This window comes from Elephas maximus, chromosome 8 (assembly GCF_024166365.1).
Source record: "Elephas maximus indicus isolate mEleMax1 chromosome 8, mEleMax1 primary haplotype, whole genome shotgun sequence".
In the NCBI taxonomy this organism is placed as follows: domain Eukaryota; kingdom Metazoa; phylum Chordata; class Mammalia; order Proboscidea; family Elephantidae; genus Elephas; species Elephas maximus.
In genome coordinates, this window is record NC_064826.1 from 1,106,033 (window position 1) to 1,130,342 (window position 24,310).

Here is a 24,310-nt window from a genome sequence, read left to right on the forward strand (position 1 = left end):
ACACGCACCGCAATGGCCCTTGTTTACCACACGTGCACACACACACACACGCACTGCGATGGCCCGTTCACCACACGCAGACACACACTGCGATGGCCCCTGTTCACCACACACACAGACACACACACACACACTGCAATGGCCCGTTCACCACACGCAGACACACACTGCGATGGCCCCTGTTCACCACACACACAGACACACACACACACACACACACACTGCAATGGACCCTGTTTACCACACACACGCATGCACTGCGATGGCCCCTGTTCACCACACGCACGCACACTACGATGGCCCCTGTTCACCACAGGTGCACACATACACACACATGCACTGTGGCGGCCCCTGTTCATCACACTCTCACACACACATGCACTGCAATGGCCCCTGTTCACCACAGGCGTGTGCACACACACACACACACACACACACACTGTGATGGTCCCTGTTCACCACAGGTGCACACATACACACACATGCACTGTGGCGGCCCCTGTTCATCACACTCTCACACACACACGCACCACGATGGCCCCTGTTCACCACACATGTGCACACACAGATGCTGCGATGGCCCCTGTTCACCACAGACACGCACTGCGACAGCCCGTTCTCCACCACACTCACGGTCCCACAAAGACTCTCAGGCATGCCTGCCCTCCTACTGTCTGTCCTGGGCTTACGGGGAGATGCAGGCTAGGTAGGCTCCAGGCCCTCCCCAGCTTGGCCCAGGAAAGCATTCGTAAGGAATGGAGAAAAACAACCCAACATGCGCAAGTTTTTGCTAGTAGCAGGTTTTATTCTAGGCAGCTGCAAATCCTCGGGACGTTTACCATGGCCCAGGAGCCCACTCCCATTCACACTCCTGAGCAAGCAGCCATGGGCCCTTTCTCCATCGTCTTGGACACTGTGTGGCTGGAACAACCTCAAGTGACAACTGGTGCAGTCTGAAGAAGCTCAGCCAACGCTGGTACAATCTGAACGGCATTAGGGAACAAAGCAGACTTCCATCCCAGAGGCTGCAGGGCTGCAGGGCTGCAGGCAGGACAGGGCTGCAGGCAGGACAGGGCTGGCAGAGGCACGGAGGTGTGCTGAGAAACCAACCCCAGGGCCAGCGTTCACTCCCGGCTGGGTGGTGGGCTCTAGCCGCCTCCTCTCTTCCTCTTGGTTCTTTTCAGATAAGGAGCCCCCACGAAGAGTGCCAAGTGCCCCCCAGAGGCACCCAGCACACTGTACCCTCATCTCTGACCTATGTGTGGGCTCCAGGAGCCCCCAAAACTGTTCCCTCCTACAGGGCAGGCCCAGTCCCCATGTCAGGAACGACTTCAACAACTCTTGAAATTTAGAAAACAAGTGTTGGCCTATATATTTTTTTAAATCAACAAAAATCCAATTCCAAAGAAGGTTCTTCAGAGCAGGGTAAGCAGTTGACTAAAAGTTACTTCTATGTTTTATGAAAACAGGAGGAAAAGGAGGCTGTGCGTCCTGGAGCTCTTCCATACACCTGCTCGACCTCTGGCCCCACTCAACCCTGACAGGAAGACATTCACGCTGGGTCTGGCCTTGAGACTGTCTCCCCAGCCCCCCAAGGGGGACCTCAAGAGAGCTACCTCAGCAGGTGGAGAGGCACCAGAGGCCCGGCCCCAGACCCCTCTGCCCCACGTGGCTTCAGGAGAGCCGCTGTACCAGCCTGGGGTCAGAGGAAGGCAAACCACTGGAGACTGTGCCTGCCTACCCAACCTGCCTGTCTGCAGCGGCTCTTCAGGGGGACCAGTGCCGCGCCCCCCGCCCCCCTGGACGGCGAGGGGCCAGCCCCCTTAAAGCAGGCCTTTGGGCCTCCCAGGCTCAAGGGCTGGCCCCCCACGCTTGCGCTGGTGGGTCTTCTGGTGCTGCAGGAGGTGCTGTTTCTGGATGAAGCTCTTGCCGCACTCGGGGCAGCCGTAGGGCCGCTCGCCCGTGTGGATGCGCTGGTGCCGCACCAGGTCGGAAGGGTGGCTGAAGCTCTTGCCACAGTAGCCACAAATGAGGGTGCTCCGGCTTCTCCTCCAAGGGATGTGGCCGGGGAGGGGGACAAGGCTGTTGGGCGAGAACCTCTCCTGGGTACATGGGTCGGCCCCGGGCCCCTCTTGCAGGTGGCAGCGCTGGTGGGTGGTCAGGCTCACCTTACAACTGAAGATCCGTGGGCACAGGCCACACTGATGTAGCCTGGCCTTCTTGGCCTGAGGCTTGAGTTGCAGCCTGGGCCGAAGGTCCTCCCTGGGCTCTGGGTCTTCGTGAGACACCCACCTCGAGTGGATTTGCTGGCGCAGGGCCAGCTGTTGCTTGCCACGGAAAGTGACTCCACACTCAGAACACCCGTAGGGGCCAGTGGTGTCCCTCTGCAGCTGCAGGCCCGGCTGTCCTTCCTGAGCCAGTTGTGCCTGCCCACTGGATGCCGGCTTCCGGTGGCCTCCCTGAGTCCTGACCCTGCTGGGGTCTCCACTGCTCTCAACGGGCTCCTCTGCATCCAAGCCCCTGGGGCCTGACTCCATGGAGACAGAGCTGCCCTGACCATCCCAGAGCACTGTCTGCTCTGGGCTCAGGAGAGCTTGCTCTTCAGCTGTGCCCAGGAACTCTCCAGAAAGCTCTGCAAAGCCTTCCTGCTGGTACTCTACCTCCTGTTTGATCGTGCCCCTGTCTACTGCAAGGGAAAGACCATGAGAAAAGATCAAATCCTACACCTCTGGCTGGAGGTGAACAAACATCTGCAAGTTTCAGAAGGGCTCAAACCAAAGCACCCAGGAATGGTGAGGGGATCAGGATATCCAGAGAAAGAGAGGCTGACTGGGCCGTCAGACGTGTAAAAACGAAACCTGTGTTCATCCATCTACATGGTGACTCTGAATATGTTAGTCCCAAAAACAATGTTATAAATGATAGTTCTCCCGTGAAATACTTCTAGTGTTATTTGATCCCTGTGAAAATGGCAGAGTATGCCTTAACACCTATACTAATGTAAAAGTGTTAAGATAATAAACTTGAATGATTACAAAAAATAAATAAATAAACCTGTATCTTAACCATGCACTCTTCTCCTGCCTCCCCCGCAGTCAGCATCACTCCTAGGGATCTGAGCCGCCTGCTCTCAGTGTCCGGCAGCTCTGACAATGCCTGTCACGGGCTCTACTCTGCAAGGCAGAGCAGTATGGCACAGCCCTCCATCTCAGGCCCCCGTGTAGTGTAAGGAGTTAAGACACACAGGTAGGTGAACTAACAATAACCATAGGGTCCAGAATAAGTAATGCCAGGGGATAATACACAATCAGCGTCTGGCAGTCTAGCAGTGGGAGAGTTCACCACAGGCTGTGGGGGACGGGGAGTGGGGGAATATTCTGGGACCACTCACCTGGGTGGGCATCACCAGGGCCTTCCTCCTCCAAGCCACCCAGCATCTCTGCACCCAACTCTGCTTCTCCATCGGGTTGGCCAAGAACCTCTGGGTGGAAACGGCACAGTCTGAGCTTAGAGACTCACTGAGCGCTGGTCAAGTGCTGATGAGCACAGTGACCAGTGTCAGGGGTCAGTACTAAAGAGCAAGAGTCCAAGGCTGCTGTCCTCATCACTTTTCCCTGGCACTTTGGCACACTTAAGAAAGAACGGTCCATTCTAATCATCCAGCCAACCCCCGGCTGCCTTTGCTCACTCGCCCGCCAGAGCCTCCAAAGCCTGGGCCAGCCCAGAGCCCACTGTCCTTCGGCAAGCACCAGCTCTTCTTCATGTCTGCTTGTGCTGCAGGTTTGGGCAGTGCTTTCCTCCAGGGTACCCAGCTCCATCCTGCCAAGGCACCGCAGGTAAGGCAGGAACCTCTACCCCATGGTCACAGGCCAGGAGCCAGGCACCCAGAGAGCACAACCCGCCCAGGGCAGTTACCTCCTGACCTCGGTTTGTCTCCCCTGCCACTCTGCTTCAGGCACACTGGCCTTCTTGCTATTCTTCCACGGACCTAGGTTTTGAAATATTTTATCTACCAAATAAAATGCATTTAGTATGTAATAGTTAATATATATAAAGATTTATACCTGCCAAGCAACACTTCTAACCAACATGAAATAAACGAGACCACAATGATTGGCTAGAATCTAGCCAAATGCAAAGAAAATACCTTGGTTGGCCTGTTCAGCCCACCTCAGGCCAGGAAACACGCGATTCCTTGCCAAGCTCTCGAACATTACAACAGCGTGGGGAGCTCTAGCTGTGTTACACCACAATACACGCATATGACATCTTAGTGAATATTACCGACATGACCCTGAGAAGAAATACTACACTGAAATGAGTTCCTTTATGTAGACTTTTGCCTTGGATTTTGGGAAAAATAGCTTGGGAAATTTTTCCCTTAAGCCCTCAGAAGTTGTTACCTTGGCCCTAGTTCCCTGGAGAGAACTGCTTGGGGACCTCCCAGGTTGCTTTCTACCACAATGAGTTGTTCATTTTGCCCAAGGAAATTACTTTTATATAAGACATCAGTTGACTGACATCTAATGGTCTTATGACCTTCCCAAAACGACTAGCTGGGCTAGTTGATTTACTACTCAAATAGTGGCTTGAAAATCCACCCAACAGGACTGAGTGACTTGCAGCCCACCAACGGAATTGGTTGTTTTGTCGTCCTGCTGGGAAGGACACGCACTGAAATCGTACAGGAGTTTGCTTATACAAGCAGCCAACCGCACAGAGGTTTTAGAGGCAAAGAGAGAGGAGAGGCAAGGAGGGAACCTCATGACCAGGAAGAACCTGGAGCGGGGCACTCTGGACTCAGGGTTCCTATGAGGGGAATCGCCTATAAGAGCTGTAATATGGGTCAAGGACTGTAAAGCTGAAGATGGTGAGGAGCCTGGAAGCGGCCCTGCGGCAGAGAGCCAGCAGCAAGAGGACCAGAAGAGGGTGCAGCTGTGAAGAACCAGCTGCAAGAGGCCTGGAACAGGGCCTGGCAAATGACAGAAAGCTGCTGCTAGGAAAACAGCTAAGAGAGCTGAGCAAACTGCTAAACACTGGCTACGAGCTAGGCCAGTTAGCCGTGGGGAGCCCTGAAGGCAGAGGTCTGAATGGCTCAGGGGGTACACGCACAACAGAGGAGCGTGCACGGCTGAGAGGGTGCACACAGGGTGGAGAGGGTGCATGCATGGCAGAGAGGGTGCGTGTACAGCAGAGAGAGCGAGTGCATGGTGGAGAGGGTGCGTGCATGGCCAAAAGGGCGCGTGTACGGCGGAGAGGGTGCATGTACAGCGGAGAGAGCAAGTGCATGGCAAAGAGGGTGAGTGCATGGCGGAGAGGGTGCATGTACGGCGGAGAGGGCGCAGTGCAGGGCGGAGAGGGGCCTGCTTGCTTGCACAGTGGTGGGCAGCTGACACAGCTGTCCTGGTTGGAAGCTGCCCTGCACTGAAGAAGGGTATGCTCTCCACTTTGGGGGAGTCTTCCCGACCTTGTCCACACGCTTCCTGATCCTGACCCGGAGTTGTGGCCTGTTACAACCTTAATAAACCACATAACTACAAGTATGGTCTGTGAGTTCTGTGTGGCCCCTGCAATGAATTACCAAGCCCAGAAGAGAAGTACAGAGTGCCATGGGGGAACAGCTATTGTCAGAAATGGTCTAGGAGTGGAGGTATATCTGACCTCCACCTCACAGGAACCAGCTTTGTGCTGATCCTGGTTCTTATCCCTCAAAAATCTGGGTGCTTCCATACGCCCCATCTTAAATACGAAAGGCACAAACAATACTGAGACCTTCCCAAATGTCTCAGAAATAGAAGACACAGTGATGCCCATTCTCAACCCCGCACAGGCCAACTGAGAACCCAAACAAAACTGGAACCTCAGATTCTAGGAATCCAGGTGACAAGCTACAGGTCAGGAGTTGCAGGATGTCTGAGGGAGAATTCTGAGGTGGAAACGCAACTTACTCAGAGAGACCAGAGTCTCATAGTTGCTCTTCATCACATTTCTGTAAAGCTCCCTCTGCCAGTCCTCCAGGTTCTCCCACTCCTGCTCTGAAAGACAGACTTCATCATCCACAAATGACCTGGACACCTGAAATCACCAATGCCACATGGTGAGTGCCTCTAGCTGTAGCCAGGAAGGAAAAGGCAGCGGTTTAGAGTCTTAAATGAAAAGGGTTGGTCTCCCTTCTCGCCTCCCTTTTAATCCCATGAGCTGACCTTGGGCACCTCGCCCTTGCTACCCGGGGGCAGCCGCAGGACCCAGAAGTTTCTGTTGCGCAGCAGGTTCTCCATGTTCTCCAGCCGCCTCTGCAGCAGCCCGTACTCTTGCAGCAGCGTCCCCAGCACGGCCCACTTGCTCTCCATGTGGTTCCCGAACTCCACGGCCATCTTCTCACAGTCGGCCAGCTTCTTCTCGGCCGTCCCCGTGCGCCCCTCCAGGCTCTGTAGCCGGGCAGCCTGGGACTCCATTTTCCTCTCCACGGCCTGGATAGCAGCCACCACGGTCCAGAGTGAGATCTCTGCAGTCTGCAGGTATGAGCTTTTTTCTGTTGCTTGTGGAGGAAGTGTGGAAGAACTTAAAGGTGTGGAGCAACGTTTTCTCTTGTGCTGTGAAAAAGAGAGTTAGAGTCAGCCTGACAAGGTCATTTCCAAACATGGAGTAAACAAAACAATGCGCACATGCCAGAGGTGCTGAGAACTACCTAATTCCCAGTTGTAGCTTTCTAAGTTGGCATCTACTCGATGGCAATGGGTTTGGCTTTGGGTTTTTAATACCACTTTTAAGATACACATATTCTCTATTCTGATACTGAAAACCATACATGTACGTTGTAATAACTTTGGAAAATAAGAAAAATAATGTAAATTACCACCATCCAGAGATAAGCTGTTAGAATTTGTGTATTTCCCATAAGCTTTTTTCATCTTTAAAATTTTTTTGATGAAATTGAAGTCATATTGTATATAATCTTTTGTTACCTGCTTTTCACACTAAGCATTATTTTATAAGCACTTTTCCATGCCAGTATTCATTTTTTAAAACCAGTTCCTTTCTATTTGATATTCTGGACTATTTGTAATTTTTTTTTTTTTTGCTATGATAGATAGCAAAAAACAGATGCAGCGCTAGAGGTGCTCACTCGTCTATGCCAAGAAATAAGGAAGACAGCTTCCTGGCCAACTGACTGGAAGAGATCCATATTTATGCCTATTCCCAAGAAAGGTGATCCAACCAAATGTGGAAATTATAGAACAATATCATTAATATCACACACAAGCAAAATTTTGCTGAAGATCATTCAAAAACGGCTGGAGCAGTATATTGACAGGGAACTGCCAGTAATTTAGGCCCGTTTCAGAACAGGACATGGAACCGGGGATATCACTGCTGATGTGAGATGGATCCTGGCTGAAAGCAGAGAATACCAGAAGGATGTTTACCTGTGTTTTACTGACTATGCAAAGGCATTCGACTGTGTGGATCATAACAAACTACGGATAACACTGCAAAGAATGGGAATTCCAGAACACTTAATTGTGCTCATGAGGAACCTTTATAGAGATCAAGAGGCAGTTGTTCGGACAGAACAAGGGGATACTGATTGATTTAAAGTCAGAAAAGGTGTGCGTCAGGGTTGTATTCCTTCACCATACCTATTTAATCTGTATGCTGAACAAATACTACAAGAAGCTGGACTATATGAAGGAGAACGGGGCATCAGGATTGGAGGTAGACTCATTAACAACCTGCGTTATGCAGATGACACAACCTTGCTTGCTGAAAGTGAAGAGGACTTGAAGCACTTACTAATGAAGATCAAAGATCACAGCCTTCAGTATGGATTGCACTTCAACATAAAGAAAACAAAAATCCTCACAACTGGACAAATGAGCAACTTCATGATAAACAGAGAAAGACTGAAGCTGTCAAGGATTTCATTTTACTGGGATCCACAATCAATAGTCATGGAAGCAGCAGTCAAGGAATCAAAAGACGCGTTGCATTGGGTAAATATGCTGCAAAGGACCTCTTCGAAGTGTTGAAGAGCAAAGATGTCACCCTGAAGACTAAAGTGCGCCTGACCCAAGCCATGGTATTTTCAATCGCATCATAGGCATGTGAAACCTGGACGATGAATAAGGAAGACCGAAGAAGAATTGACGCCTTTGAATTGTGGTGTTGGTAAAGAATATTGAATATACCATGGACTGCCAAAAGAACGAACAAATCTGTCTTGGAAGAAGCGTGGCCAGGATGCTCCTTAGAGGCAAGGATGGCGAGACTGCACCTTACATACTGTGGACATGTTGTCAGGAGGGATCAGTCCCTGGAGAAGGACATCATGCTTGGCAGAGCACAGGGTCAGCGGATAAGAGGAAGACCCTCAGCGAGGTGGATTGACACAGTGGCTGTAACAATGAGCTCAAGCATAACGATTGTAAGGATAGCGCAAGACCGGACAGTGTTTTGTTCTGTTGTGCATAGGGTTGCTATAAGTTGGAACCGACTTGATGGCACCTAACAACAACAACACGATAAATAAATGTAATTTACTGCCACCAGTGCCTCCACTGAGCCCTGGTGGGACAGTGGTTAAGAGCTTGGCTGCTAACCAATCAAAAGGTTGGCAGTTCTAATCTACCAGCTGCTCCTTGGAAACCCTATGGGGAAGTTCTACTCTGTCCTATAGGGTCACTGACCCAAAATTAACTCAGGTTTGGTTTTGGTTTTTTGTCTTGCCTCCACAATCCCACTAGACTTCAAAATTGATCATTTTACCCCTTCTAAAAACCTTTCAATGGCTCCCCCACAGTAGAGACAGAATTCTTTGGCAGGGCCTATAGGCCCTAACTCATTCATCTTTGCAACATAGCAGCTAGTTCAGTGAATAACATATACTAAATTTTCCATAGACATTTACTTTCTGAAATGACTTCACTCAACCTACTGGCTTTTCCTTAGAATTCTCATTTTTATGCTCTGTTCCTGCAGTGGGGGAGTCACTGTGATTGAAGAAACCAACACTTAGCCAGCTAGGAGTCGAAGGGAACTTTCTGGGTGATGGAAATATTCTTTATCTTGGTAAAGGTGATGGTCACACATTTGTCAAAACTGCCCTCTCACCACCATCTCCCACTGTATGTCATTTTAGTCCTAAATCCCCAAATCTTCATGTTCTTCTACATGGCACACATGTCACTGAGGCTGCTTCTCTAACCACAGTGAAGACACTGAGAGGAAGTATCTGAAAGAGCTGCTGTGACCAAGGGTGTAAGTCTGGAGGGAAAGGGCAGAATGGATGATCGAACACAGCCAGGCCGTGACCTACTCCACTTCCTCCATTCGGTTAATTCACTGTCAAACATACTTAGGTCAAAAGCTTAAATATCTCCCCCCCGCAAAAATTAAAAGTTAACGTAAAAGATGAATACAAGTGAAACAAGCCAAAATAACAGATTATTGGATAAAAAGATTTTATCACACCCGTTCTGCTTTTAACTTTAGATCTCTAAGCAGCTAGCTTTTTGTAGTCTCCTCTTTCCTTTCTGTGGCTCAGGGTTTTGTTGTTTGCCAGCTTTTTTTCCAGATAAAAGAGGGTGGGGATCTGAGCAGGACAATAACCTCCTGCTCTTCCAGATAGCAAGTTTCTTTCCTTTGTTTTGCATTATCTATTGTGACGGAAACAATCCAGAAGTCTATCAGCTGGTGAATGGATAACCAGATTGTGGTCCATCCATACAGTGGACCACTGAGTCAATCTGGACTCATACTGACCCTGTGGGACAGAGTAGGACCGCCCCATAGGGCTTCCAAGGCTGTTGTCTTTATGAAAGCAGACTGCCACATCTGCCTCCAGTGGGTTTGTGGGTTCACACTGCTTAGCAGCCAAGTGCTTAACCACCATACCACCAGGGCTCCTTAAAGGAATATTACTCAGCAAGGAACAAACTACTGATACATGTACCATGAAGGACTCTCTAAAGCATTGTACTAAGGGTGAGAGGTCAGACACAAAAGCTACTTACTGTATTCCATTTACACAGCATTCTGGAGAAGGCAAAGCTACAGGGACAGAAAGATGAGTTATTGCCCAGGGGAGGAGACTGATTACAAAAGGGCAAGACGGAAACTCCTGGGAAGATGGAAATATTCTAGTCTATATCCTGGTAACAGTGACAGTTACACGTTTGTCAAAACTCACTGAACTGTACACCTAGAGAGTGAATTTTCCTGTGTGAACTGTATCTAAATACTCCTGACTTAGAATGAGTGTCTCATCTCCAGGAAGAGTATTTTTAATATTAAATAGCTATCATTAAATATACGAAAGTATAAAAACAAATCAAAAGAGAATATTTGTAACCAAGATATGACGTAGAAAGAAAAATTAACCCAAAAGTTAAAATGAAGACTATTTATAATTTATGAAAGTGATAACGCAGATGGTCAATAAACAAACGAAATCACATTAGAAGTCAGGAATGCAAATACAACCAAGGTATATCCAAGTTTAAAATGTTTTATCAATCTGGTAATTTGGGTATTTTATTGTTACAGAAAAGGTAGTAGCCCTATCTCTAGCAGTATTAATACAGATAAGCCAACTTTCTTTTGATTAGTATTTGCCTTGTGTATCTCTTCATATTTTCTTTTAATAATTTTTATTGTGCTTTAAGTTTACAAATCAAGTCAGTCTCTCACACAAAAACCCATACACACCTTGCTACACACTCCGTTACTCTCCCCCAGTGAGACAGCCCGCTCCCTCCCTCCCCTCTCTTTTTGTGTCCATTCGGCCAGCGTCTAACCCCCTCTACCCTCTCATCTCCCCTCCTGGCAGGATCTTCATAGTCTTTTACAGTCAACCTTTTCTATATTTTTACCTTCTAGTTATGTCTCTTATAAACCATGTAACTGGATTCTTCCCCATTCTAACAATTTTTGCCTTTTAACTAGAACATTTAGTCTATTTATTGTAGTTGATGTATTTTTATCTTTACCTTGTTTTGTGCTTTTTATCCCATCTGTCTTTTCATCTCCTTTTTTTTAAGATGACTTTTTTCTTAACTATTATTTCGCCCTTCTAATTTGGAAGTTATACAGCTGGTTTCTAGTCTTTTATCAATTATCCTAGAAATTACAGGATGAATATCAAACTCTAAACTTTACAGTTTTCTCAAACACAGACACCTTTAAACACTGTAATTCTGACTATCCCCTCCTGACTTACATCAATGCTGTCACGTATTTTAATTATGCCTTTGTTTTTAATCTGACAAAATATTACTACTTTATTCAGTCGATAATTTGTTGAGATTTACCCATTTTCATGTATCATCATAGTTTCTTACATTTTCAGGCCTTCCATTTAAGGATCATTTTCCTTTTACCTCAAGTAGATACTTAAGGATATCCTTTAATGCGTATGTTGGTAGCAAACTGTCTTAATTTGCCTAAAATGTCTATTTTACCCTTTAAAATTTTTATTTTATTGTGCTTTTGGTGAGGGTTTACACAGCAGTTAGGTCCCCATTCAACAGTTTCTACACAAGCTTCTCAGTGACCTTGCTTACATTCTTTACAACGCATAACATTCTCAGTATTTCCATCCTGGCTGTCCCATTTCCATGAATCTCACTTCCCTCCCCCCTTATATTCTCATCTTTGTTTTAAAGTAATTGTCAAGCATTTGGTCTCATACAGCTGATTTTTTAAAGCAGCACAGTACTTACAGGTGATAGTCATTATTTTTTGAGCCTATTTGTTATTTAGCTACAAGGTGACCTCAAGGGTTAGTTTAGGTTCAAGGTTTGAAGAGTTATCTCAGGGCAGTAGTCTCAATGAGTCCTCCAGTCTCAACCAGTCCAGTAGGTCTGGTTGTTTTGTTTTTGGGATTTTGAGGTTCTGTTCTACATTCTTCTCCCATTCTACCAGGGTTCACCTATTGTGGCCCTGATTAGAACAGTCAGCAGGAGTAGCCAGGCACCACCTAGCTGTTCTGGTATCAGGGTAGATGAGGCTGTGGTTTGCATGGACTGTTTGCCCTGTAGACTAGTTTTTTTCTTTTGAGTCTTTGGTTTCCGTCTTCCCCTTTTGCTCCAGACAAGTAGAGACGAATAATTAGTTGTATTTCAGATGGCTGCTACCGAACTTTTAAGATCCCAGTTGACACTACTCACCAAACTAGGGTATAGAACATAAACTTTATGAACTATACTACGCCATTTAACTGCAATGTCCCGCAAGACCATGGTTCTAATACTTCAAACCCAGAAATTCAACCCCGCGAGGTGTTTGATGATGCCTATGACGTATACTCTTCTTTTTGGAAAACATTTCTGCTAAGTATTAAATTCTGGGATCACAGTTATTTTCCTTCAGCTCATTGATGGTGTCATTGCTATCCTGGCTTCCATCACTGCTGTCGAGAAGTTAACCCCTTAGTTGTACTGTGGTTCACTTGAATGTATCTTTATCTGGATGCTTTAGAAATCTTTCTCTGCCTTGCATTTTATACTTTCACTACTATACATCAAGGTGATTTCTTTTCATATATTCTAACTGAGATCCACTAGGCTTCTATGTATTAATATTTTGCATCAGTTTTACAATACTCTTGGAGCCCTGGTGGCTCAGTGGTTAAGAGCTCAGCTGCTAACTAAATGGTCAGCAGTTCGAATCTAGCAGTCGCTCCTTGGGAGCCCTATGGGGCAGTTCTACCCTGCCCTATAGGGTTGGTATGAGTCGGAATCGACTCAATAGCAACAGGTTTGGTTTGGTTTTTTGGTTTTACAATACTCTCAGCCATTAGGTCCTCATCAAATATGGCTTCCAGTGCAGTCTGCACACACGTGTGTGCACCTTTGTGTGCACATGTGTGAATTCCAATTACGTTACTTTTTCATTCTATCTTCCATCTCTTATCTCCCTTTTCATGTTTTCTGTCTTTTTTTTTTTTTACTCTGTGCTGTATTCTTCCACTCTACCATCAAGCTACTTACCCCCTCAGGATTTCTAATGTGCTCAGTAAAGCTTTCCACCGACTTTTTCTTTTTTTTTTTATTGTACTTTAGATGAAGGTTTACAGAACTAGCTTCTCATTAGACAATTAGCACACGTATTTTTTGTGACACTGATTACCATTCCCATGACGTGACGGCACTCCCCCCTTCTTGACCTTGGGTTCCCTATTACCAGCTTTCCTGTCCCCTCCTGCCTTCTGGTCCTCACCCCTGGGCTGGTATGCACCTTTAGTCTTGTTTTATGGGCCTATCTTTGGCTGAAGGGTGAACCTCAAGAGTGACTTCATTACTGAGCTAAGAGGGTGGCTGGGGGCCATACTCTTGGGATTTCTCCAGTCTGTCAGGCCAGTAAGTCTGGTCTTTTTTTGTGAGTCAGTATTTTGTTCTACATTTTTCTCCAGCTCTGTCTGGGACCCTCTACTGTGATCCCTGTCAGAGCAGTCGATGGTAGTAGCTGGGTACCATCTAGTTGTGCTGGACTCAGTCTGGTGGAGGTTGTGGTAGTTGTGGTCCATTAGTCCTTTGGACTAGTCTTTTCCTTATGTCTTTAGTTTTCTTCATTCTCCCTTGCTCCAGGTGGGATGAGACCAGTGGAGTATCTTAGATGGTCGCTTACAAGCTTTTAAAACCCCAGACGCTACTCACCAAAGTAGAATGTAGAACATTTTCTTCATAAACTGTGCTATGCCAATTGAGCTAGATGTTCCCTGAGACCATGGTCCCCACAGCCCTCAGCCTTGTAATTCAGTCCCTCAAAGAATTTGGATGTGTCTATGGAGCGTCCGTGACCTTGCCTCTGACAGAGTTGTACTGGCTTCTCTATTATTATCTACTTACCGTCTTACCTTACCACTTACCTATTACCTACTTAGTGTTTTTCCATCCTCATCCCTCCCCTCCTTGGTAACCATCAAAGATTGTTTCTTTTTGTGTATAACCTTTTACGAGTTTTCATAGTACTGGTCTCATACAATATTTGTCCTTTTGTGATTGACTTATTTCACTCAACATAATGCCCTCCAGATTCATCCACTTTGAGATGGTTCGTAGGTTCATCATTGCTCCTCATCACTGCGTAGTACTCCATTGTGTGTATGTACCATAGTTTATTCACTCATCTGTTGATGGGCATCTAGGTTGTTTCCATCTTTTTCTATCAACAATGCTGCAGTGAACATTGGTGTGCATATGTCTATTCCTGCAATGCTCTTATTTCTCTAGGATATACTTCTAGGTGCGGAATTGCTAAATCAAATGGTATTTCTATTTCTAGCTTTCTAAGGAAGCATCATATTGTCTCCCAAAATGGTTACACTATTTTGTATTCTCACCAACAGTGCATAAGAATCCCAATCTCCCCGTTTTCATTTTAATTACATTCTTCACTCTAACAAGTTCTATTTGATTTTTTTCTAGTCTGTTTAGTCATTTTTACAGTCTCTTGGCCTTTACTCATATTTTCTAAGCTTTCTTTTAATCTGTAAATATGCTAAACATACTTATTTCATATTCTGTATCTGATAATTCTGATACTTGAAATCTTTGAGGGTCTAATTTTGTTACACATTGTTTTCACTGGCTCTTCCTCATGGTTTTTCCTTGCTGCTTTAGTAATTTTTGATTGTGAGCTCATATTTCTTAGAGCTTTATGAGAATTATCTAAAGTCTGTGTTACAGAGGCTGGAGGAAACTCTGAAACTGTGGCTTCCGGACGCACTGTTAACCCAGAACTGAAAACATTCCCAAAGCCCACTCTTCAAAGATTAGACAGGACTATAAAACAAAAAATAATACACGTGAGGAATGTGCTTTTCTTAGTTCAATCAGATATACAAGACCAAATGGGCGGCTCCTGTCCAAAAAGTGGGATGAAAAGACACAGGGAACCCGGGGTGGAAAGTGGGAGTGTGCCGTCACATTGCGGAGATTGCAACTAATGTCACAAAACAATATGTGTATACATTTTTGAATGAGAAATTAAATTTTAAAAATGAAGTCTGTGTTAAATGTAGGATCTTCCAGAGAAGATCTGTGTTTACTTCTACTAGAGAGTTGGGGACTCTACTTTAAATTCTTGACTTGAGGCTTCTTGGACCGTCCAGGTAGTGTGAATCCAGGCGACAAGCTTACATGAGAGTCACCCTGAATTCTCAAAGGGCGTCCCCATCATCTGCCCTGCACCTCTTAGAGTCACCCTGAATTCTCAAAGGGCGTCCCCATCATCTGCCCCGCACCTCTTAGAGTCACCCTGAATTCTCAAAGGGCGTCCCCATCATCTGCCCTGCACCTCTTAGAGTCACCCTGAATTCTCAAAGGGCGTCCCCATCATCTGCCCCGCACCTCTTAGAGTCACCCTGAATTCTCAAAGGGCGTCCCCATCATCTGCCCCGCACCTCTTAGAAAAAAAAAAAAAAAAAAAAAATTTTTTTTTTTTTTCGCCCTGAATTCTCAAAGGGCGTCCCCATCATCTGCCCCGCACCTCTTAGAGTCACCCTGAATTCTCAAAGGGCGTCCCCATCATCTGCCCCGCACCTCTTAGAGTCACCCTGAATTCTCAAAGGGCGTCCCCATCATCTGCCCCGCACCTCTTAGAGTCACCCTGAATTCTCAAAGGGCGTCCCCATCATCTGCCCCGCACCTCTTAGAGTCACCCTGAATTCTCAAAGGGCGTCCCCATCATCTGCCCCGCACCTCTTAGAGTCACCCTGAATTCTCAAAGGGCGTCCCCATCATCTGCCCTGCACCTCTTAGAGTCACCCTGATTTCTCAAAGGGCGTCCCCATCATCTGCCCCGCACCTCTTAGAGTCACCCTGAATTCTCAAAGGGCGTCCCCATCATCTGCCCCGCACCTCTTAGAGTCACCCTGAATTCTCAAAGGGCGTCCCCATCATCTGCCCCGCACCTCTTAGAGTCACCCTGAATTCTCAAAGGGCGCCCCCATCATCTGCCCTGCACCTCAGCACCAAGGCCTGGCACCACCTTCTTTGCAGTCACCTGGGAATGAGGGCTTACTTTCAGCTCATCCTTACACAGAATGTCGCTCTTTGAAGGTTCAGCTTAATGGGGTTGGCGCAGCGGGCTTCTTAGACTCCCCGTCTTAGGCTCTGAGTTTTGTCTTCTGTTTTCCAGGTCCCCTCAGGCCATAAACACCGGAGATCAATGCTCAGCAAATGCCCTCAAAGTTGGCTTCAGAACTCTGCTTAAGAGTTCCCTCTTTCACTTAGTTTTTGGGCTCCAAGTATTCTTTACTAATATATATTTTAAAATATTTTATATATTTGAGTGGGGTTCTCCCCAGCATTTTTAGCGTTTTCATCAGGAGAATCAGTCAGGCATCTAGTTGTTTGGACTCTCAATTGAGAATTACAGAATCTTCAACTGAAGAGATAACATTTGAGAATAAAACTATGTTCAAGGACAATTTAAATAAGCTCTATGATGACAAATCCATAACAAGTTATTTAAAGCAAATTTGGGATTTTAGGTGGGTCTTTACGGCTTCCTCTTAACAAGGTCTATTGATGACATATTGGTAAATGTTGCCTAGCCAGTCATAAGGAAGCACTCTGAAGTTTATAATTTGTCCTCCTGCCCCACTTTAGCACTAATTTGATTGTGAAGAAAGCTAAGTCTCTGAATCAGCTTAGCTTAAAGGGTTCACACGAGCTAAATGTTGTGAACATCTGTGTCGTCTTCGTAATTCAACTCTAACTTCCTTGAAAACAAGCATTGTGTTCTGTAAGTCCTCCGATCCTTTCCCTCTTAGTTCTCACCCATTTCCTACGAGAATCAAATACAGTACACTCTCCTCATAGTAAAGCTTCACCACAGGACTTTCTCGGCTCTCAGTTCTCATACAGATCTGACATGATTTTTAAAGTGTTCCTGGAGTAAAAACTGCTGCATTAAAAACCCACTAAATTTCACCTGCCTTTGCCACAGAAAATCACCCTGTATTATTAAATACAACTTTGGAATGATATGAGAATGTCAGAGCTGGAAGGAACCTTAGAGATCATCTAGTAACTAGTTGAACACTCTCAATTTACACGTACAGAAATAGAGGCACAGATGGATGAACACTGGTGCCTAAAATCACCCAGCTTGAGAGTGAAGAGCTAAGAGTTCATGTCCAGGCTTTTCCTCAAACCCAGCTCTGTGTCTTGACATTTGTTGGGGAAGGGCGGGAGCGGGGAGTGTCAGACAGTTTCACAAACAAAACCCGGAGAATACACTGTGAAGTAACATCTGTCCTCAAGGAGAGGAAGCTCAGCCTGCTTTCAACCTGTGGCTTTGCCCCATGTACAGAAGTCTGAAGCCGGAGAGTGTGGCAGAAGGGATGTAGGGTAACACTATTCAGCTATATGCATTCCTTCCCTAATGGAGTCAGCTTTGCTCTTCCCCGAAGCATGCTGGAGATGAATTCAGGATGGACTCGGGCTAAAGTACAAGGCCAGGGGTGGCATGACTGGGCCAACGGCCAAGGTGGAGGAATGTCTTAGCAACAAGAAGGAAAACACCTGGGCCTGGATGTGAAGTCCCCGGGAACACTGACTGCCCAAGGACGTGGGAGAAACGATGAGCCTTGGTACCAGCTGGAATGGTATATAGGCTTGGGTCCCTTCCTAGGTGGCTGCAGAAAATACTCCAGCCGGCCGCAGCTGGAGAGCAGCTGCTTGCCTGTGTCAGTAAGTTTCCCTGAATAAACTCACGAATCTGGAAAGGGTTATGTGTCAGTTTTTAGAATTATCTGCCAGGACGCACAGTGAGGGTCTTTCCTTGCTGGGGCTGTCCCGACAAGTGGCGTAGTCGGCAGGATCCGAAGGGCACATCATGCCTTTCCAGATGCATGGGAAAAAGCAGGCTCCACTGGGGGAAATCCCAGGGTGGCCAGGGACACATGTCCTGGGACCACTAGCCCAGGCTGTTGATGCCTGGGTACTTGTTTGTGAGTAGAAGGATGCCCTGAAAACACCACAGGGATTGTTGCAGTTACTAGAGTCTTTGCATGTTGAGGAAGAAAAGAAGGATGTTCGTGTCTTGGTTGTGGGAGTTGCGCGGCCACTGTTGTGGGCATAGTGATATTCATGGGAGGCCCCAAAGCAAAAGCCAGATTGCTGTGCTGAGGCGGCTTATGTGGGGTGGCTTCTACTGGCTGCATTGAGAGGGGTGTCCGAATCAGAGCCAGCCGCTAGGGCCCTAATTAGGCAGCTGGAAGCAGAGCTGCAACTGGAGGATTTGTGTTCAGCATATTCCTCCTCCACTAAAACATTACTGCCCCCTTTGCGGAAGCAAGAGGCATCTTCGGGGGAAATCCCAGGATGGCCAGAGATGTCTACGTGGGGAGGTCTGGCCTGTATGCTTTTCTGTGGGAGAAATCCTGGGGTGGCCAGCGAAAACCAGTTAGCTCAGTTGGTAGAGCATGGGACTAGAGCTAGTTGGAGGGGATAAACAGGTCCTGATGCTGAGAACACCCTGTAACATCCAGTGCAAAGCAAGAGTTAAAACAGCAGGGAAAAAAGAAAAAAAAAGAGTAAAAAGCCCTTCAAGAAAGCTTCTGTTGAGCGACCTTGAAGAGACCTCGGCATTCTCTGATATCTGCCCCTGCCAAGGTAACTGAATAGCAACCTAGCTGCAGCTGCAATGGTAAGGGAAAAACTAAAAGAGGGGGCCCACCTCCAGGTTACCAGGCAACTGGGCTGGACCCATGCTTACACTTGGTGTGGTGGAGGTGTGGCTCCACAAATGAGTAAGGGCTTTGCCAACTTTTACCAGATCTTCTTTCAGAAATAACTAAGATTGAGGATTAAGCCTAATTTCTCTGTCACCAGTGAGGAGCAAAGGCCGTGTGTTACAATTAAAGTCCAGTGAGGTAGACTTTGGGTCTGAGGTCACTATTACTGAGACACTTGCCCCAGCCTGACTATGGATAGGTCCCTTGGGGCCCCTACAAATCCTTATTGTACACACTGATAATGTTGATGTATTAATGCAAACCTTTGTAAACTTTCGCCTCTAAGTCCTGATGGGAATTGCTGCAGTTGGGCCGTCCCTGGAGGGACACAAGGAAACTGTGACACAGGCTATAGCTAACAGCCTGGCCATTCAATCTGGCCACTGACAACCCTCAGACTGACATATAACGCAAGTCCCTACAGAAATGAGACTTCTGGACAAAAAAATAACAAAATCAGTTCTGTTCCTGATAAGCCTTTTTTTACTTGGTTGGATAGTCATCAGAAAAGCCCCCCTGCTGAGAGTGGAAAACAGTCAATGAGTAGACCGGTCTTACCAGCTGACTGCAGAGGCTGAAACCTTGTCTGCTCCACAGTAAAGAGATGTGCAATCAACCACCTTCTGGATCTAAGAGAGGACCGTCCAGAGAGATTCACACAGCATTCTAGACTGGGCCTACATGCATGGACTGCTACTGCCATCAGAAAACACTGGATAGCACAGGAAAGCTGACCCGCCTATGAGACCCTGGCCAAGGCTAAAACCTGTGCAGGGACAGATCCCCAAGCCAACAGGCCAGGGTATTCTCAGCAGATAAATCATATCAGGGCTTTTTATCCTATACAGAGGCTTCCACTGGATCTTGAATGAACTCTTCACACTCTTTATCACCCCAAAACATAAGGGCAATTGAGCACTTCAATGGACAGGTTTAAATGGCTGATGGGAGGTGACAAGACAACCCCAGCCTGGACCATGCATCTCAGACAAGCAGTCTGGGGTCTCGATGCAGCAGTTCCCTGCAAGGGCATTTCTTATTTGTGCCGTAAGTTTGATCAAACTGTCTATTCTATACAATGTGTTTCTTTGGGGTAGAATTGTTCCTGACAAAAGATCTGTGTTCCACAAAGGCACTTGACCAGAGCCCAGGAGAGGAGGCCAAGCCTACGACTTCCCCTGCCGAGGGGTAGGAGTCTCCCTCACCCCTCAACTAGGGGTGTGGCCAAAGTGTGCCACAGGTGCAGGAAGCCCTCCGCTGGGTGACAGGGGACTGAAGATCACACATTGAAATGATCATACGCTGGACCCCCACTAACAAGCAACGTGTTTTGGCTTTGGTGGACACAGGAGCAGAATGCAACCTGATGTATGATAACCCAGATAGGTTTAAAGGTCCTGGCTGTCTGAGTGTAGCTATTGATGAGTAGGGCGGTGGGGCAGTCAGGGTGTGCCAAATCAAACTAGTGCTGCAGATTGGAAGGCTACCCCCAAAGACCTACCAAGTATACATAGCCAGAATACCGGAATACATTCTGGGCAGAGATTTCTCGTTGGGGCTGGAGCTGCAGACTTCCAGTGAGTTCCACCTGTAAGCGAGAGCCGTACAAACTGTAGTACAAGGTAATGCTAAATGGTCCCCTGTGCAGTTGCACTCCCCAGCTCGGGTCATGGCCCTTAAGCAGTATTGCCTCCCTGGCGGGCACCGAGAAATCACTGAGGCCATGCAGGACCTACACCCAGTGGGGATTCTGAAACCACCCAAGAGCCCCTTCAATAGTCCTGTCTGGCCAATGCGCAAGCCAGACAGCTCCTGGAGAAAGACGGTAGACTACTGGGAATTGAATAAGGTGACTCCCCATTGTTTGAAGCTGTACCCAACATCGCAAAGATGATGGGGCAAATGGGGGAGGCACTGGGCACTTACCACCTTGTGCTTGACTTGGCTAATGCTTTCTTTAGCACCCCTCTACACTCAGACAGCCAGGACCAGTTTGCCTTCAGTTGAGAGGTGAGGCAGTGGACTTTCACTGTGCTCCCACAAGGGTACCTGCATAGCCCAACCATATGCCATGGCATGGTTGCCACTGACCTCACGTGGTGGATTCCCCCTGCTGAGAAGGCCGTATTCCACTATTTCCGTGATGTCATGCTGACCTCTAACTCATCTGCTTCTTTACAGACTGCAGCTGGTGAGGTAGCCAGGCACCTCCAGTCACGGGGATGGGCAGTGAGTGAGGAAAAAATGAAGGGGCCTGGTTTGTCAGTCAAGTACTTGGGTGTTATCTGGTCAGTAAGACAGGAGTGATGCCTGAAGCGGTGATAGATAAAGTCCAAGCCTACCCCCGCCCAGAAACTGTGAAGCAACTACAGGCATTTGTCAGGCTCCTAGGGCATTGTTACCCTTCATACCCCATGTAGCCCATATCCTACAACCCCTATATAGGTTAGTGAAAAAAGAAGTGAAACTGAAGGAGAGAGAAACAAAAAGATTGTATAAGAAAGTGATACGGGGGACTAGAGGGGAAGAGAATGAGTGAGAGAGAGACAGGTCAAACTGGGAAGAGTTCTAGAAAGTGAGGGTGTGAGAAGACAGAGCCTGTAAGAGACAGAGAATGCGAAGAAAGAAGCAGTGTGGGACTGAGAGACAAAAGAAGAGGAGGCCTTCCAGCAAGCGAGGGTCACTGTAAAACAAATACAGGCTTTAGAAGTGTTAATACAAGGTCAGCTGTGCCAATTGGACACAGCCTGTTACCCTGAGGGGTACAGGTGAGGTCTATGGCCACAGCAAAGCAACAAGAGTGCCACTGGGATTTTGGTCCCAGTTGTGGCGAGAGGAGAGAGGTATAGCATGTTGGAGAAACAGTCATGCACAGTGTATAATGCCCTACTGCAAATGGAAGCAAGTCCTTATTAAGTGCCAGGTTCCCCTTTACTGGGAGCGTCGAACAGGACTAATACCTTCTGGCCTCTCAGGGTGATAAGTTGGATCACCGACAACACTGTGCTAGAACCCTGCTAGCTGTTGCCAATAGTTGGTTAGGGAAGCAAAAGCAAAGCCTATGGGCAGGGGCATACCCATTGCCCAAGGGGTGGCTTTGGACATGTGGCTTGCATGGGTGGCCATAACTGCCCTACAACTGGGTGAGATGCTGCACCTGGGGGCAGCTGTACATAGCTGCTAATATTTACACCACCCTCCCCAGTGTTCCCAGCAACTGGAAAACTGTAACAGCCCAGCGCAGATACCAGTGCACAACATGGTGGTTTTGCCCCTTGTCCCTGTTCTTGCCCCAGGGCACCATTATACATGTGGAGTGGCACGTAGAGGCACTAGCCAGGCACACCACAGCTGCACTTAACACCAGGTGGGCTATCACCCTTCTGAATGGGGAGACTTAATACAGAAGGTCGTCCTTCAGGGTAGGATGGCCCTTGACATCCTGACTGCCACCCAGGGTGGCACCTGTGCTGTGATAAAAACTGAATGTTGCATGTATAGCCTTGATGCCTCTAAAAATGTCTTTGGCTCTGCAGAACTTGCAGCAACACATCACTGCTATCAAACGTGATGTCGCTAACCTTGTCTCCAGCTGGCTACAATCCCTCCCTTCCGCCTGGAAGAGGCTTCTGGGTGATATTGGGACTCTTTTATTACTATGTCTTTTCCTGTGTTGCTGGTTACACTGAGTATGCAGTCTGGTTTTGCAATGCTCCTCTGCATACCAAGTCCAAGGGCTATCGGGGAGGAGGGGGCGGTAAGACCGTGAGGACCTCGGGAGGGTACGCGGGGACGGACTGTAGGGACCTCGGGAGGGTACGCGAGGACGGACTGTAGGGACCGCAGGAGGGTACGCAGGGACGGACTGTAGGGACCTCGGGAGGGTACGCGAGGACGGACTGTAGGGACCTCAGGAGGGTACGCAGGGACGGACTGTAGGGACCTCAGGAAGGTACGCAGGGACGGACTGTAGGGACCTCAGGAGGGTACGCGAGGACGGACTGTAGGGACCGCAGGAGGGTACGCGGGGACGGACTGTAGGGACCTCAGGAGGGTACGCGGGGACGGACTGTAGGGACCTCAGGAGGGTACGCGGGGACGGACTGTAGGGACCGCAGGAGGGTACGCGGGGACGGACTGTAGGGACCTCAGGAGGGTACGCGGGGACGGACTGTAGGGACCTCAGGAGGGTACGCGGGGACGGACTGTAGGGACCTCAGGAGGGTACGCGGGGACGGACTGTAGGGACCTCAGGAGGGTACGCGGGGACGGACTGTAGGGACCTCAGGAGGGTACGCGGGGACGGACTGTAGGGACCGCAGGAGGGTACGCGGGGACGGACTGTAGGGACCGCAGGAGGGTACGCGGGGACGGACTGTAGGGACCTCAGGAGGGTACGCGGGGACGGACTGTAGGGACCTCAGGAGGGTACGCGAGGACGGACTGTAGGGACCTCAGGAGGGTACGCAGGGACGGACTGTAGGGTAATGCTACTCAGCCATATGCATCCCCTCCCTATCGGAATCAGCTTTGCTCTTCCCTGAAGCATGCTGGGAATGAATTCGAGATGGACTCAGGCTAAAGGTACAAGGCCGGGAGTGGCATGACGGGGCCGGCAGCCAAGACTGAAGAACGTCTTAGCAATAAGAAGAAAAACCTCTGGGCCTGGATGTGAAGTCCCTGGAAACACTGACTGCCCAAGGACGTGGGAGAAACAATAAGCCTTGGTCCCAGCTGGCATGGTATATGGGCTTGGGTCCCTTGCTAGGTGGTTGCGGAAAATACTCCAGCCGGCTGCCACTGGAGAGCAGCTGCTTGCCCATGTCGGTAAGTTTCCCTGAGTAAACTCATGAATCTGGAAGGAGCTACGTGTCAGTTCTTCGGATCCTCTCCCAGGACGCACAGTGAGGGTCTTTCCTTGCGGGGCTGTCCCCCCACAGGGGACGAGCAACACACCAGGCCAAGAACAAGCGGGTCGCAGAGAGGCAACGAGTCCTGGCTTCCCCGAGTGCCCGGTGCGCTCGCTGGCAGCGATGGGGACCAAGACTCTCCAATCTGGAAGCGGGCTCTGGCACTAGCAGGAGAGCTACCGTGCGGCGGCGAAACCAGCCTCAGAGAAGTTTCTCCAAGAAGGCGCGAAGCACTGGGCTCCCACCCCGACGCGGACAGAGCCGGGTAGAGTCAGGGCGGCGTCGGGGTCGCGGGAGCTGGGCCGGGGTCCACCGGCGCCGGCCCAGCCCCGGGGACCAAGCCCCCACTGAGTCCGGGACACGGAGCCCGTCCTGCGCCGGGCGCGCCCTCGCCCAGGGCCAAGGCGCCTCTTACCCACGCTGGCGCCGCCTCCGCCATCGTCGCCGCCGCCCTCGACGCCCGCGACGCCTGGTTTCCCGGCCGCGCCGGACACAGCTGGAAGCCGCCGCCGCTGTCTTGACGCAGGGGCATGCTGGGAGACGCGCGGTGCATTCTAGGAGCGGGGGCCTTCCAGCCAAGACGGTCTCGGCCGCCTGGATCCACCGAGTGCATCCCCGCCGCGCCCCTTGTGGCCGGAGGGTGAACAGCAGCCTG

The 24,310-nt window shown here is 48.7% G+C and overlaps 1 protein-coding gene and 1 long non-coding RNA gene across 5 annotated transcripts; both read right to left on the reverse strand.

The window, feature by feature from the left end:
• Positions 1 to 523: 523 nt before the first annotated feature.
• On the reverse strand, positions 524 to 24,189 carry ZNF212 (zinc finger protein 212). 2 transcript variants are annotated; one of them, XM_049893708.1, is made up of 6 exons: positions 24,071 to 24,189; positions 20,247 to 20,333; positions 6,204 to 6,593; positions 5,949 to 6,075; positions 3,392 to 3,481; positions 524 to 2,686 (listed from the first exon to the last, which is right to left on the reverse strand). In XM_049893708.1, exons 1-6 carry the CDS (start codon positions 24,185 to 24,187, stop codon positions 1,824 to 1,826), a joined length of 1,674 nt encoding a protein of 557 aa, XP_049749665.1. In that variant the 5' UTR covers positions 24,188 to 24,189; the 3' UTR covers positions 524 to 1,823. The 2 variants fall into 2 exon arrangements, with proteins under 2 accessions (XP_049749665.1, XP_049749667.1); XM_049893710.1 differs by lacking the exon at positions 20,247 to 20,333.
• Positions 11,635 to 20,239, reverse strand: LOC126081703 (uncharacterized). Of its 3 annotated transcripts, XR_007518427.1 has the most exons (4): positions 19,304 to 20,239; positions 15,808 to 18,486; positions 15,490 to 15,754; positions 11,635 to 15,403 (listed from the first exon to the last, which is right to left on the reverse strand). It is a non-coding gene; the product is annotated as an uncharacterized LOC126081703 (long non-coding RNA). The 3 variants fall into 3 exon arrangements; XR_007518428.1 differs by having other exon boundaries at positions 15,861 to 20,239; XR_007518426.1 differs by having other exon boundaries at positions 15,808 to 20,239.
• Positions 24,190 to 24,310: the final 121 nt, after the last annotated feature.